Source organism: Ahaetulla prasina, chromosome 2 (assembly GCF_028640845.1).
Source record: "Ahaetulla prasina isolate Xishuangbanna chromosome 2, ASM2864084v1, whole genome shotgun sequence".
NCBI classification, from domain to species: domain Eukaryota; kingdom Metazoa; phylum Chordata; class Lepidosauria; order Squamata; family Colubridae; genus Ahaetulla; species Ahaetulla prasina.
Window position 1 is genome coordinate 6,880,409 of NC_080540.1, and position 15,142 is coordinate 6,895,550.

The 15,142-nt window shown below is 44.3% G+C and overlaps 2 protein-coding genes across 4 annotated transcripts in view; both read right to left on the minus strand.

Annotated features, from left to right (window-relative positions):
• LOC131192031 (zinc finger protein 883-like) overlaps nucleotides 1–14,415 on the minus strand; it is a 52,695-nt gene extending 38,280 nt beyond the window's left edge. Inside the window, exon 1 of one of the 2 annotated variants that reach the window (XM_058170797.1) lies at nucleotides 14,295–14,415. The gene's annotated coding sequence lies outside the window, so the exon portion shown is untranslated. Of the gene's footprint in view, nucleotides 1–7,950; nucleotides 8,034–14,294 lie in introns of those variants that run through there. The other variant, XM_058170798.1, reaches the window with a different exon arrangement.
• LOC131192030 (zinc finger protein 345-like) lies at nucleotides 1,780–14,582 on the minus strand. 2 transcript variants are annotated; one of them, XM_058170794.1, is made up of 6 exons: nucleotides 14,567–14,582; nucleotides 13,185–13,750; nucleotides 12,825–12,942; nucleotides 7,951–8,033; nucleotides 5,823–5,949; nucleotides 1,780–5,446 (listed from the first exon to the last, which is right to left on the minus strand). In XM_058170794.1, exons 2-6 carry the CDS (start codon nucleotides 13,584–13,586, stop codon nucleotides 3,849–3,851), a joined length of 2,328 nt encoding a protein of 775 aa, XP_058026777.1. In that variant the 5' UTR covers nucleotides 13,587–13,750; nucleotides 14,567–14,582; the 3' UTR covers nucleotides 1,780–3,848. The 2 variants fall into 2 exon arrangements, with proteins under 2 accessions (XP_058026777.1, XP_058026776.1); XM_058170793.1 differs by lacking the exon at nucleotides 14,567–14,582 and having other exon boundaries at nucleotides 13,185–14,301.
• Nucleotides 14,583–15,142: the final 560 nt, after the last annotated feature.

The window sequence follows — 15,142 nt, forward strand, 5'->3', positions numbered from 1 at the left end:
ACCTTTGGGGTTTTTTAAATAGATTTTTAAATAAGGGTTTTTTAAGGGAGGGGAGGGATTTGACGGGTGGGGGTGAGAACCCGTCGGGGAGGGATCCAGCCCCTATGCCAGTTCGCGGCACTAATCCATCTGGTCTGAAGGCGGGGGGGAGGGCTTTGTTCCAGGACTAGAGGGTGGTTCGATCTGTACGGTAAGTGGGAGAGGCAGATATGGCGGGGGGGGGGGCGTATCGAGAGTTGGGAGCACGTGTTCGATGTCTGAAAGCGATCACGTGCTCCGGCCCCTCAGTCCCTACCCGTTCCTCGGGCGGCCATGATCCTCAGAGCTTGGATCTTCGGCTGATGTTATGTAATGCCCGGTCCGTGGCTAATAAGGCCCCCCTGATCTGCGATCTTATTCAGGGGGAGTCCGCGGACCTCATGGGCATTATGGAGACCTGGTTGGGCCCAGAGGGGGGGGTTCCCCTTGTTGAGATGTGCCCTCCAGGTTTCCGAGCATTTCATCAGCCGAGGGCCCAAGGTAGGGGTGGGGGGTGACGGTTGTCATTAAGGAAGATCTAGAGCCGAGGGAGGCCACTGTTCCTCAGATTGCCGGCTGTGAATCCCTCTATGTGCGGTGGGGCCATAGGAATCAGTTGGGCTTGTTGATCGCGTACCTGGCTCCTTGCTGTGTGACCACAGCCCTGCCTGAGCTGTTGGAGGTACTTGCCGCTGTGGCAGTTGAGACCCCCAGACTTATAGTCATGGGGGATTTCAACCTGCCATCAGCTGGCTTGTTATCGACGGCAGCTCGGGAGTTCCAGGCTTCCACGACGGCCTTGGACCTGATTCGAATAAATGATGGCCCTACGTACATGGGGGGAAGCACACTGGATCTGATTTATATCTCTGGACAGTGGTTAAATGATCTGGAATTAGATGCTTTAGTAACAGAACCAATGTCATGGTCCGATCATTTTCTCCTTCGCCCGGACTTCCGTACCGCCATTCACCATCGCAGGGAGACGGAACCTATACGTTGGTTCCGTCCCAGGCGCCTGATGGACCCCGAGAGGTTCCTGACAGAGCTTGGGCCATTCCCTGAGGATCTGGCCCACGGCACGACTGAGGAACTAGTCGTGGCCTGGGAACAGGCCGCGGCTGGGGCCTTGGACCGTGTCGCGCCTTTGCAGCCTCTGACCCGGCGCAGATCTCGTCCGGCCCCTTGGTTCTCCGAGGGGCTGAGGGAGATGAAACGCCGGAGAAGACGCCTAGAGAGCACCTGGAGGTCCAGTCGTTCCGAAGCTGATCGGACACTAGTTAGGTCCTATTCTAGGACCTACCTAGTGGCAATGAGGGAGGCGAGGCATTCCTATGCCTCCACCCTCATTGCGTCGGCAGATAACCGCCCGGCCGCCCTGTTTCGGGTGACCCGCTCCCTCCTTCACCAGGAGGTGCGGGATGACCCTTTGCAGGGACGAGCCGAGGAGTTTAGTGGTTATCTATACGATAAAATCGCTCAGCTCCGGGACGGTCTGGACCGAAATTGGGATGATCCAAGCGAGGGAGAGGAGGCACGTCTTGTCGAGTCTGTTTGGGATGAGTTTGACCCTGTGGCTCCCGAGGACGTGGACAAGTTGTTGGGGAGGCTTCATGCCACGACATGTTTACTGGACCCGTGCCCTTCCTGGATGGTACTGGCCACTCAGGAGGTGACACGAGGCTGGCTCCAGAGGATTATCAACGCTTCTTTGTTGGAAGGGGTTTTCCCTGCCGCCTTGAAAGAGGCGGTGGTGAGACCCCTCCTCAAGAAGCCCTCCCTGGACCCTTCTATTTTAGGTAATTATCATCCAGTCTCCAACCTTCACTTTGTTGCGAAGGTTGTAGAGAGTGCTGTGGCGTGACAGCTACCCCAATACCTGGATGAAGATGTCTATCTAGACCCGTTCCAGTCCGGCTTCCAACCCGGATACAGCACGGAGACAGCTTTGGTTGCATTGGTGGATGATCTCTGGAGGGCCAGGGACAGGGGTTACTCCTCTGCCCTGGTCCTATTAGACCTCTCAGCGGCTTTTGATCCCATCGACCATGGTATCCTGCTGCACCGGTTGGAGGGATTGGGAGTGGGAGGCACCGTTTATCGGTGGTTCTCCTCCTATCTCTCCGATCGGTCGCAGACGGTGTTGACGGGAGGGCAGAGGTCGACCGCGAGGTGCCTCACTTGTGGGGTGCCGCAGGGGTCGATTCTCTCGCCCCTGCTGTTCAACATCTACATGAAGCCATTGGGTGAGATCATCAGTGGGTTCGGGGTGAGATACCAGCAGTACGCTGATGACACTCAGCTGTACTTTTCCACCCCGGGCCACCCCAATGAAGTTGTTGAAGTGCTGTCCCGGTGTTTGGAAGCCGTACGGGTCTGGATGGGGAGAAACAGGCTCAAGCTTAATCCCTCCAGGACGGAGTGGCTGTGGATGCCGGCATCCCGATTCAGTCAGCTGCAGCCGCGGCTGACTGTTGGAGGCGAGTTACTGGCCCCAAAGGATAGGGTGCGCAACTTAGGTGTCCTCCTGGATGATCGGCTGTCGTTTGAAGATCATTTGACAGCCGTCTCCAGGAGGGCCTTCCACCAGGTTCGCCTGGTTCGGCAGTTGCGCCCCTTCCTTGATCGGGATGCCTTGTGCAGTCACTCATGCGCTCGTTACCTCTCGCTTGGATTATTGTAATGCTCTCTACATGGGGCTCCCCTTGAAGTGCACTCGGAGGCTTCAGCTAGTCCAGAATGCAGCTGCGCGGGTGATAGAGGGAGCTACGCGTAGCTCCCACGTAACACCGCTCCTGCGCAGACTGCACTGGCTACCTGTGGCCTTTCGAGTGCACTTTAAAGTGTTGGTTATGACCTTTAAAGCGCTCCATGGCTTAGGGCCTGGGTACTTACGGGACCGCCTGCTGTTACCACATGCCTCCCACCGACCCGTACGCTCTCACAGAGAGGGAGTTCTCAGGGTGCCGTCCGCCAAACAATGTCGGCTGGCGGCCCCCAGGGGAAGGGCCTTCTCTGTGGGGGCTCCCACACTCTGGAACGAGCTTCCCCCGGGTTTACGCCAAATACCTGACCTTCGGACATTCCGTCGCGAACTGAAGACACATCTTTTCATTCGCGCGGGGCTGGCTTGAACAGAATTTTATTAATTTTAAATTTTTATTAATTAATTTTAAATGGGGTTTTTAGTCTAGTATATTTTAACCTATCAGGCTAATTTTAAAATAAGTTTCTTAATCTGCATTTGAAATTGTATATTGTATTATCTGTTTTTATTTTTGCCTGTACACCGCCCTGAGTCCTTCGGGAGAAGGGCGGTATAAAAATCAAATAAATAAATAAAATAAAAATAATAAATAAATCCCAGCTGAGTTGCCTGATCGCCAGAACCTTTTAAGAACATTTTTTTCTACAACCTCTTTGGCCGAAGAGCTTGCAGAAAACATCCTTTTAAAGGGTTCTGATGATCAGACAACTCAGCTGGGATCATCAGAACTCTTTAAAAGCTTTTTTTCCTCTGGCGATCCCAGCTGAGTTGCCTGATCATCACAGGCTTTAAAAGCATTTTTTTACTACCTCTTCAGCCGAAGAGGTTGTAGAAAAAATGCTTTTAAAAGTAAAAAAACAAAAAAAAGTTGGCCATGGCCACAAAGTCACATTACCACCATCCCCACCAAGCCATGCCCACAGAACTGGTAGTAACAAATTTTACATTTCACCCCTGGGCAAAACTCAATAACTGTCTCTCAGCAACAGAAATTTTGCGCTCAATTGCAATAATGTGCCAAGGACTTCCTAGATTTCTGTTAAAGCACTTCTCACACTTCCCTTTACTGATAAGGCTTCTCCACTATGTGGATCCTTTTATGTGTAGTAAGAGCAGAATTCCACCTAAAGTCCTTTCCACATTCCACACATTTATATGGTTTCTCTCCTGTGTGGACCCTCTTATGGGAATTGAGACTACTGGTACAACTAAAGGTCTTTCCACATTCCTTGCATTGATATGGTTTCTCTCCTGTGTGGACCCTCTTATGGGAATTGAGACTACTGGTACAACTAAAGGTCTTTCCACATTCCTTGCATTGATATGGTTTCTCTCCTGTGTGGATCCTCTTATGGGAATTGAGACTACTGGTACAACTAAAGGTCTTTCCACATTCCTTGCATTGATATGGTTTCTCTCCTGTGTGGATCCTCTTATGGGAATTGAGACTACTGGTACAACTAAAGGTCTTTCCACATTCCTTGCATTGATATGGTTTCTCTCCTGTGTGGATCCTCTTGTGCAAATTAAGACTACTGCCACTAGCAAAGGTCTTTCCACACTCCAGGCATTGATACGGTCTTTCTCCTGTATGGATCCTTTTATGGGTGGTAAGAGCAGAATTCCACCTAAAGCCTTTTCCACATTCAACACATTTATATGGCTTCTCTCCTGAGTGGATCTTCTTGTGGGAATCAAGATGTCTGCTGCAACTAAAGCTCTTTCCACACTCCATGCATTTATAAGGTCTTTCTCCTTTGTGATTCCTTTCATGTCTTATAAGAGAGTCATAATAACAGAAGGTCTTTCCACAATCCATGCATTGATATGGCTTTTCTTCTGTATGGATGCTTTTATGGTGAATCAGAGCATATTTCCTAGTAAATCTCTTTCCACACTCAATGCATTGATACGGTGTCTCTCCTGTGTGAGTCTTCTTGTGGGAATCAAGATAATTGGTAAAAGTAAAGGTCCTTCCACATTCCTTGCATTGATATGGCTTCTCTCCTGTGTGGATCCTCTTGTGGGAATTAAGATTACTGATACAAGTAAAGGTCTTTCCACACTCCATGCATTGATATGGTCTTTCTCCTGTGTGAATCCTCTTGTGAAAATTAAGATTACTGCTACAAGTAAAGCTCTTTCCACATTCCATGCATTTATAAGGTTTTTCTCCTGTGTGGATCCTCTTGTGGATATTAAGATAACTGTTTGAAGTGAAGGTCTTTCCGCATTCCTTGCACTGATATGGCTTCTCTCCTGTGTGAATCCTCATATGGGAATTGAGAGTACTGCTACACGTAAAGGTCTTTCCACATTCCTTGCACTGATATGGCTTCTCTCCTGTGTGAATCCTCATATGGGAATTAAGATGACTGCTACAAATGAAGGTCTTTCCACATTCCATGCATTTATAAGGTCTTTCTCCTTTGTGATTCCTTTGATGGACTAGAAGAGAGCTATCATAAGAGAAGGTCTTTCCACATTCCATGCACTGATATAATTTCTCCTTTGTGTGGACAGTTTTATGCTGAATCAGAAATCTTTTCTTACTAAAGGTCTTTCCACACTCCATGCATTCATATCGCTTCCCTTTCCCCTCTTTCAAATGGATTGCTTGGCATTCCTCCTTGCAATTCTTATTCTCCTGCCCATTATAGCCTTAGAAAAGAAAAATGAAAACTGTAGCAAGAATAGAAGGACAATCAAACATTTTCTTCTTAAATTTAGCAAAAGAATCATCAATATATATATTTTGACCAGGCTAGAAACTAGTTTTCAGTGAGTATCAGCATTCAGCCTTACGGATGAATGCTGGCTGGGTGACTTTGGACCCATTTCTTTCAGTTCAACCCATTTTACAGGGCTGTTTTTGTATGGAAAACAGCAGGAGGAAGGAATATTGAGTTTGTCCACTGCCTTTATCATTTACAAAATATAATCACTTATTTCACTTAATCTATTTTTAAATAACATCTAAGCCCCTCTCTGATCCCATGACTTTTCTGTGTTTCTGAGCGGAGATAGGGATTCTTACCCAGGGAAGCCAGATTCCTGGAATTCTCCAGCATAACTTCTCCATGGAGCGCTTTTTGGTCAGCATCCAGTTGAGACCATTCCTCCTTGGAGAAATACACAGCCACTTCCTCAAAAGACAGAACATCCTAAACAAGGAAACAAGTTTTCCTTTTTAACAGATAATCCCAAGAATAATTTGACAGCTTTCTTCTACCAATTCAAAGACAGAGATCCAGTGAACAAAATGGGAATCTTGTGCAGAATGCAGAATGAGATCTCACTGTTTTTGACTGATGGCACTACTGAAGCACATTGGATCATGTTGGAATGCCTCTTAGTGTAGCCAACTAAATAGTTTTCTTGGTCAAATGGTAGTTGGGTCTTAAATTCACTAGTTGTCAGTGGCTCCAATTCTTCATAGGTTGGGCAATGTCAAATACTGGCAAAACCCACCTGACATTTTTGCCAATGGCTTTCTTTATCCATTGAGGGGGAAATGTAACCCAACTCCATACCTTCCTGAAGGTGCTGGAAGAGCTTGTAACAGGATATCTCTATGGCGATTCTCAATCACCAGGATATGGTTGTCCTCAAAATAATAATAATAATAATAATAATGATGATGATGATGATGATGATGATGTTTTAATTTGTATACCGCCCTTCTCCCGAAGGACTCAGGGCGGTGAACAGGCAAATAAAATACAAACAGAAACATACACCATAATTAAAACAACCCTTAAAAAACTAATTCAAATTTGCCAGAAAATTTAAAATAACATTACACCCCATAAAAATTACAGAAATTTAAAACCCACAGTTAAAATTTAAAATTTAGAATTTAAAATCAGGCCAGTCCAGCCAAACGGAATAAATAGGTTTTAAGTTCGCAGCGAAAGGTCCCAAGGTCAGGTAGTTGTCGAAGCCCGGTGGGAAGCTCGTTCCACAGGGTAGGCGCCCCCACAGAGAAGGCCCTCTCCCTGGGGGCCGCCAGTCGACATTGTTTGGCTGACGGCACCCTGAGGAGTCCCTCTCTGTGGGAACGCACCGGACGCTGGGAGATAGAAGCCGGCAGTAGACGGTCCCGTAAGTAGCCCGGTCCTAAGCCATGGAGCGCTTTAAAGATGGTAACCAATACCTTGAAGCGCACCCGGAAAACAACAGGTAGCCAGTGCAGTCTGCGCAGGATAGGTGTTACATGGGAGCTTCGAACCGCTCCCTCAATAACCCGCGCAGCCGCATTCTGGACTAGCTGAAGTCTCCGGGTGCTCTTCAAGGGGAGCCCCATGTAGAGAGCATTGCAGTAGTCCAGACGAGAGGTAACGAGAGCATGAGTGACCGTGCATAGGGCATCCCGGTCCAGGAAGGGACGCAAGTGGCGGATCAGGCGAACCTGATAGAAAGCTCTCCTGGAGATGGTCGTCAAATGATCTTCAAAGGACAACCGACCATCCAGGAGCACGCCCAAGTTGCGTACCTTCTCCATCGGGGCCAACAACTCGCCCCCGATAGACAGCCGCATCTGCAGCTGACTGTACCGAGGTGCCGGCATCCACAGCCACTCCGTCTTGGAGGGATTAAGTTTGAGCCTGTTCTTACTCATCCAGACCCGTACGGCTTCCAAACACCGGGACAGCACTTCGACAGCTTTGCTGGGGTGGCCCGGGGTGGAAAAGTACAGCTGAGTATCATCAACGTACAGTTGGTATCTCACCCCAAAGCCACTGATGATCTCACCCAGCGGCTTCATATAGATGTTGAACAGGAGGGGTGAGAGAATCGATCCCTGCGGCACCCCACACATGAGGCACCTCGGAGTCGATCTCTGCCCCCCTGTCAACACCTGTCAAAGGCAAAAAAAGATATTTTTTTTGGAATGGTATGTGAGAATGACCCTCGGAGGAAGAGCCCTCGGAGGAAGAGACCCTCGGAGGAAGAGTCTGGTCAAAGAAATCTGTGAAGTAGGAGGGATGGAGAAAGTGTCTTCCAAAGGATCCCTCAGAAGGGAAAGATAGGCTAAACTAAATATGAATTTTGAATAGATTAAATTTGTATTCTTAGAAACAGCAATTTAATACACTGAACTCTAAAACAAAATGAAATGCATCCAAGATTCAGGGACCTTTTCCGATGTTTCTCTTCCTTACCTGATGTAGCGGTTCAGCCAATCCTTCAGCTCCACCACAAAGACGAACCGATTGAAAAAATTCCAAGGACAGCTTTCTACTCCCTGTGAGAAAGAGAAAAATGGTGGAAGCAGCTTTGTGAGAGACATTCCAATCCAGAGGAGCAAAAGAATCAGCTAAATTTTATTTCTTTATGTGTGTTTCTTGTAGGCAAATTATTTCTGCTTCCGTAGTCATGTAAAGATTTTTTTTCTTTTGGAAGGGGAATAAACTCCTAGAATGCCCAAAACTTGAGAAACTATATTTCACGTCAGCACAAAATAATAATAATAATAATAGAACAGCAGCCTTATATAATAAACAATCAATGGACTCTAAACAGATCTATTCAGACGAAGAAGGAAGAATTTAGATGGTGGAAACAATGATTAATAAAAAAAAGACCTTGATAATAGCAATATACGCACAAATAATAAGCAAGAAAAATTCTACCAAGAAAATACTGGAAATGGAATACCAAAATATTTGTCTCCTAGGAGACTTTAATGCAATCGTGGATGAAAAACTAGATTATACAAGCTCTAAAATAGGGGGAAAAGGAAGAAAGAGACTACCTAAGAAGTTTTTCAAAATGACAGAAGAAAGCTGTATACAGGACGTCTGGAAAGAAATCAAAAAAAGACTCAGTACACATTTTATTTGAACAGACACAAATCATGGTCTAGAATTGATATGATATGGATATCCCCTGAATTAAGAATCAGTATACTTGAGGTGAAGAGAGAACTTGGTGTTTGGGCTGACCATAACCCAGTAAAATTGACTTGGAGAAGAATAAAGAAACATTTTAGGTGGACGCTGAACCAATACATATTAAAAGAGAAAGAATTTACAGAACATGCAGCAAAGGAAATGAATTTTTTCTGCAAAGAGAATAAAAGAGAAGACACCTCACTTCAGAATGTATGGGATACAGCCAAAGCATACTTCAGTGGATTAGCTATAACTTATATGGCTAAAAAGAATAAAGAGAAAAAACAACAAGGTATGATGTTAAAAGAAGAGTATAAGAAAACACTCAAAAGAAAAATGGACATAAGTAAACACAAATTGAACCTAATTCACTCAGAAGAAATAGCCCAACATACAAAAAGGGCAAAGCAAGTTTTTTTTTGAGAATGCAAATAAACTGGGAAGATGGCTGGTGTATAAACTGAAAAAAGAAAAAGAGAAAAAGGTGATAAATAAACTGCAAGATGAGCAGGGAAACATAAAATTCCAAAATGAGACAATAAAAAAATAGTTAAAGAATATTATGAAAAGCTATACGATACAGAAAACAAATCTATGAAAAAAATAACACAATATATGGAAGAAGCTAATCTACCCCAAAAATTCCAGAAAACGTTAAAAATATGTTAAATACAAAAATAACAATGTGGGAGATAACAGAAGTGATAAAAAGACAGAAAAATGATAAAACCCCAGGCTCAGATGGGCTACCTCCAGAATTCTATAACTGCTTTTCAGATATGTTAAGCTTATCACTGAGGGAAGTTTGTAACAAATTATTATTTGAAGCTAAAATACCAAACACATGGACTAAAGTGAACATTAGCTAATACCAAAAGAGAAGGTATATCTGACACAGATAAAAAATTATAGACCAATATCTCTATTAAATGTGGACTATAAAATTTTTGCTTCAATAATAGCAAAGAGATTGAGATTCAATTTATCCATCCAGATCAAAATGGTTTCTTACCTAAAAGACAAATAAAACACAATTTAAGGATTATCTTAAATACATTAGAATACTACGAAACACAGCCAGGAAAACAAATGGCACTAATTTTTTTAGATGCTCAGGAAGCCTTAACTAGCAATTTATGACACGTCAACTAAATTTTGGATTTTGGAGAAAGATTTATAAATATAATTAAGACAATATACTGTAAGAAACAACCAAAGTAATTATAAATTAAGACTATACAGAGAATTTTAACATAAAGAAAAGAACAAGACAAGGATGTCCACTATCGTCTCTACTATTTATATTGACTTTGGAAGTCTTGAACAGAAATATCAGACAAGATCCAGAAATTAAAGGAATATGTTCTGACCCAGCCTTAGCAGAAGCAAGAAACAGACTCTTCACCAGTTAAAACCCCTCTTTATTTACCTCCTGTGGATTACTGTATTTTTCAGTGTATAAGACACACTGGAATATAAGATGCACCTTAATTTTTGGGGAGGAAAACAAGAAAAAAAGAATTCTGCCTGCCTACCAGCATCAAGATCAGCCGTATCCACACTTCCACTTGATTTTGATAACGAGCAGCGCAGATCTTTTTATCGGTTCAAAACAAACCCTATCACTCTACATGCATTTAACTGGAATGAACGGGGGATGATTTTATGGGGGCAGAAGAGGGACTTCTGGGGAAGTCCAGAAGAGGGACTGGGGGGAGGGTTGGAGCACAGCCTGAGGAACAAACCACTTCAGGATGGGGGGGGGGGAATCTGTCCAACAGCTTTGGCAAACAAGGTGGGCCCCACAGTTCGCGGCTGGTCACCCTTCTGGCCGCCCAGCAGGCAGCTCAGGCCAGACAATGGTCGTGATGACTTCACTCCCCAGCAACGTGAGGAGCCACCGCTGCCACCGCTGCCTAAGCCATCTCTACGCCCAGGAGCCAAGCCAAACGGGAGCCCCTAAAGTGAAACGTCCCTCCTTTCCAGCCACCGCTGCCCGTTGGTCCAATTCCCCAATGCAATTCTCAAATCTGGGTTTCAGGTGGCAGCCAGTTCCCCTGCAATGTGCAGCGGGGAACCGGGAACCATTTGGGATTCGGGGAGGGGATCGCAGCGCTGCCACCTAAAAATGCTTTCCTTCCCATTGCACATTGCACCCTCGTCCTCCTTCTCACCTCTTTCCTCCTGGCCAGATCTGCTGCCTAAAACGCGATACACTTTTTTTTGCCTGTGCACACCCCATTTTTGGAATCAGGAAAGGGATTGTGGGTCTGCCGACCGAAAACGCTTTACTTTGGAATCCTGAGGAGGTTGGGGAGGGACATGGGCCAGTCCTGGAGGCTGGGGAAGGGAAAGAGGGGGCCAAGGCTGTCTGGCAGTTATCAGCTGCCTCCGGAGCTAGACAGCAGTGAGGCAGAGGAACAGTTGGAGCTTGTTCCCAGTGTGCGCATGCACAGAGCTGCCAGAAGAAAAGAACAGTTAAGAAATCAGGGTCAACTTGGGAATAAAGCCACAGGTGGACAATGAATGGCCCCTTCCATAGGAAATAAAAGAGGAGCGAAAGGGGAATGGGCTTTTGCAGGAAACAGTTCTTTCGTTTGGTCGTTCAGTTCAGGAATGTGAAGATCTGTCCATGAATCTCAGAGACTCTGTGCCAAGTCTTTCCTTGCACAGCACTGCAGTTTGGAAAATATTTACATGGCAGCTTTTCAAGCTAGATAAGGTCTGTGGTCATAAATTCACTTTGAAAGGCTGTTTGCCAGGCCTTTGCTGAATGTGAACGAGAGGAATTCACATTCGTTTAATAAAAGGGATTTTGTTGGGGCCAGGATTCTGCTTCATGCTTTTTGGGGAAGCCTAGGTCGGAACAGCATCTGTGATAACATCGCTAAAAATATAGATTAAAAATATAGATAACTCTCAGGCACAAGAGACTACTATATTTAGAAGGACATGATATACAACTGAGATGGCACACCTTCCTATGGTATGAGAAGAATAAAATTCAGAGATACTTCCAAAATCACTACATAAGAAACTCAGTATTATTTGTATGGAAAAAAATAAAACCCAAGATTTATTTGAAAATCCCAGAATGGCTGTCAGCGATGGAAGCCTTTACATATCCAAATCTGGTGAACTTCGAAAAAATTGTGGCATATAAAGATCTTGAACACTGAAGGGGAACTAAAATCTAAGCAAGAGCTTGAAGACCAGGGTATTATATACTATCATGGTGGCGTCAATTGCAAATACAATCTAGATACGATAAAGACATGAAAAAGTAAATTTTTTATAAAAGACAAACAGCTTTTGATCAGATACTATTGAACTCTGATAAAAAACTAATTAAGAAAATATATAATTTTTTACTGAATTGAAAAATGGAGGATGAACAAGTAAAAGATACAATGATACAATGGGAAAAATGTTTTGGTCATAATATAGAATTAGAGAAATGGCAAAACGTATGGGAAAGGAATTATAAATTAACAATGGCAACTTCTTATAAAGAAAAATTATATAAAATGTTTCATAGATGGCACGTACCACCTGCTAGCTTAGCTAAAATGTTTAAAAATATGTCTAGCAAATGTTGGAAATTTAATCAAAAAAAGGGCACGAAGAGGGTAGAATTGTATTAAAGAAAAAAAAAATTGGGAAAAAAATACATAAGTGGCTAGAAAAGATGATAGAAAAACATGTAAATTTTAAATCTGAACTGTTTTTACTAGGTATAACATCAGAAAAACCTGATAATCAAGATATATATTTAATATTGCACGTCTTAACAGGAGTGAAAATTATATTCGCAGAATATTGGAAAAGTGAAGAAACATCACGAGATGAAGAAATAATTAGGAAGATATTAGACTGTGCAGAAACGGACACTTACACTAAAGATTATACAGAAAGAAGAAACAGAATATTATCAAACATGGAACCTATTTTACCAATGGTTGTATAAAAGGGGTGGAGATTAAGAATGCAATCTGTATTGTTAAGCAAATTAAATAACCCTAACAACACGATGTTTATTAAGCACTAAAAAATGTAAACAATAGAAAATTAATAAAATCTAAAAAAAAAAAGAATCAGCTAAATGTTGAAATCTCACATCGCACAGAAAGAGTTTTTCTCACTTGGAGTGGTGTCCTGACTTTGATCTTTGCATAAGGTCTCCCTGAACAGCAGCTCTTGAGAAGATTTGAATGAATCCTTCCTCCCCTTGGGATACTCAGTCATAGCTTCCAAGGATTTCTGGACATGATGTGATATGAGAAACCAAGAAAGAGCAGTAAGGAATTATCATTCTGCAGCTTTAAACTAGCAAACCCCAATGTCCATTTGCAAAAGTCAAAAGATAATAGAAGAACTACCCCAAACACATCCTCTGGAAGAAAAAGGGAACAACTGGCATTAGGTATTAATAAACCCAGAAAACGCTACCAAAAAGGAATTGACAAATTCTCTTTACACCTGAAATGATTACATTCTCACACCTGCATCTTTTCCGACTCCTGGGCCAGGAGGAATCCTTCGGCCAGGGCCACCGCCTGGGAACTGGTCTCTGCTCCACACTCTTGCACCCATTTCTCCATCTCTGGGGGAAGAACAGCCAGGAACTGCCCCAGGAGCACCAAGTCCAGCATCTCAGCCTTTGTGTGTCTTTCTGGCTGCAGCCACTGATGGCAAAGGCGGTGAAGCTGAGTGCAAACATCTCGGGGATTCTTCCCCTCCTGGAATTGCACTTTTCTGAAGTGAAAGAATTGGACCTCTGAACTGTTGGCTTCCTCTTCTTGGCTGTCCTGCCCAGAACTTGTCACATTTTCTCCAAAGCTCCAAGGTTGAGTTGCTGGAGGGCCTTTTCCAACTCCTGCATCTGCTGGGCTTTGTCCCTCCATCTTCTCTCTGGTCTCTAATCCAGCTCCAAAATAGATGGATGGATCTCCCAAATTTTACTAATCAGAAGACATCTAACCAAATCTCCTAAAGGCCATTCAGCCCTCTTCCCACACAAGATACTTTGGACTCCAAGGGAATCAGGAAAGATTTCCAACTTCTATATCTGAAATGGAAAACAAAGAAACTTGCAGAAATACAGGCTGACGAACTTTATAACTGAGCATCCACAAAAACCCAAATAAGAAATTCTTATTATCCCAACAGTATCTGGAAAAAGGGAGTAAATCTTATTAGTTGGTAGACTAACATATCTATGTGTGGAAAAAATTCTGTAACAACTTCGACCAAGGACTAAAAACTTTGGATACATATATTTAAAATGTTTTTGTTTTCTGATTCCTACCTATTTATTCAAATAATTTTGATGGCTGCTTGTGACATTAAAAACAATCTTTGTATAATTCAGATCACAAATGTCTCAGGTCACAAACAGCCATTGAGATGAGTTGCTTTCTCAATCCATTTAACAGGCAAATTAATCAATATTTGAATGTTCAGTACAACTTTATACTGGAAATTCTGCTACTAGATAGCAGAACCCATTAACGTCCTGGCCCATATCGCTATGGGTAGCTGAGAAATCTCAATCAACAAACCACGATTCAATGCAAACAGAATAATGCCCTAATCAATAAACCAGCTCCGACCTAACATTTTGATTCAGGCTTCTCCTGGAAAGAGGTTTCTCACTCTTCGCCTAATCCTGAATGGCTCCGACTTTTCTGACGGTCCCGATTTTCCTCCTGGAGGCAACGCAGCGGGCCCCTAGATTTTGATCTCCTCCCTGCCTGACCAGTGCATGCATGCACAGGGGCGACATGGGACAAGGGGCTCCCCCTTTCCAGGACACCGAACTTGATGAAGTTGCGTGTTTCCACGCACGATCCAGTCCGTGGAAGAAAAAGCCCCCTACTCTTACTGAACTCCGGAGTCAGGTGTTGATCTCCCTCCGTGCAAGGCTTCCTTGAAGCCTCTTGGATTGCTGGAAAGGCTCGTAGCGAGGGAGGGGGGGGTGGGGAGCAGAATCAGGCACTGTAGAAAGAGCGGAAGCGCTTTCACTCTTCTCTGCAAAATGCCCCGCGAGAGTCTCGGGCCCGGTGAAAGAGCGCATGCTCAGTTCCCTCCTGAAACGGGTGAGGGCTCCCCTGCCTTTCCAACGGCTACCTGGGGAGCCCCCTGGTGGTTCCTGGGTGCAACGCCAGATGGACCCTGCTAGAGCGAAGGGCATATTGTCATGTTCCATGCTGGCCTGGGATGATGGGCACTGGAGTAGGAGAGGCTCCCTCTAACATTGCCTGTCTGGCACAGGCAGCAATTTCTAGCGTTTCCTGCTTTTTTAATGTCTAAGGACGATCTATGATCTTGTGAATATTGAGAAAATCTCTGTGGCGGCTGAAAAGGAACAGGAGCCTCTCTTTGAAGCCCAGGTTGTGTCATGTGGTTGCTGGCAAACTCAGCCGTGGAGTGAGGGAAGAACGCCCTCACATGATGAGGT

Coding starts and splice junctions, on each gene's coding strand:
- LOC131192030 (XM_058170794.1), bottom strand. CDS start 13,586: ATGGAGGGACAAAGCCCAGCAGATGCAGGAGTTGGAAAAGGCCCTCCA. Junction 8,034..12,824: donor AAGTCAGGACACCACTCCAA/GTGAGAAAAACT, acceptor TCTTTCTCACAG/GGAGTAGAAAGCTGTCCTTG. Junction 5,447..5,822: donor CAGGAATCTGGCTTCCCTGG/GTAAGAATCCCT, acceptor TTCTTTTCTAAG/GCTATAATGGGCAGGAGAAT.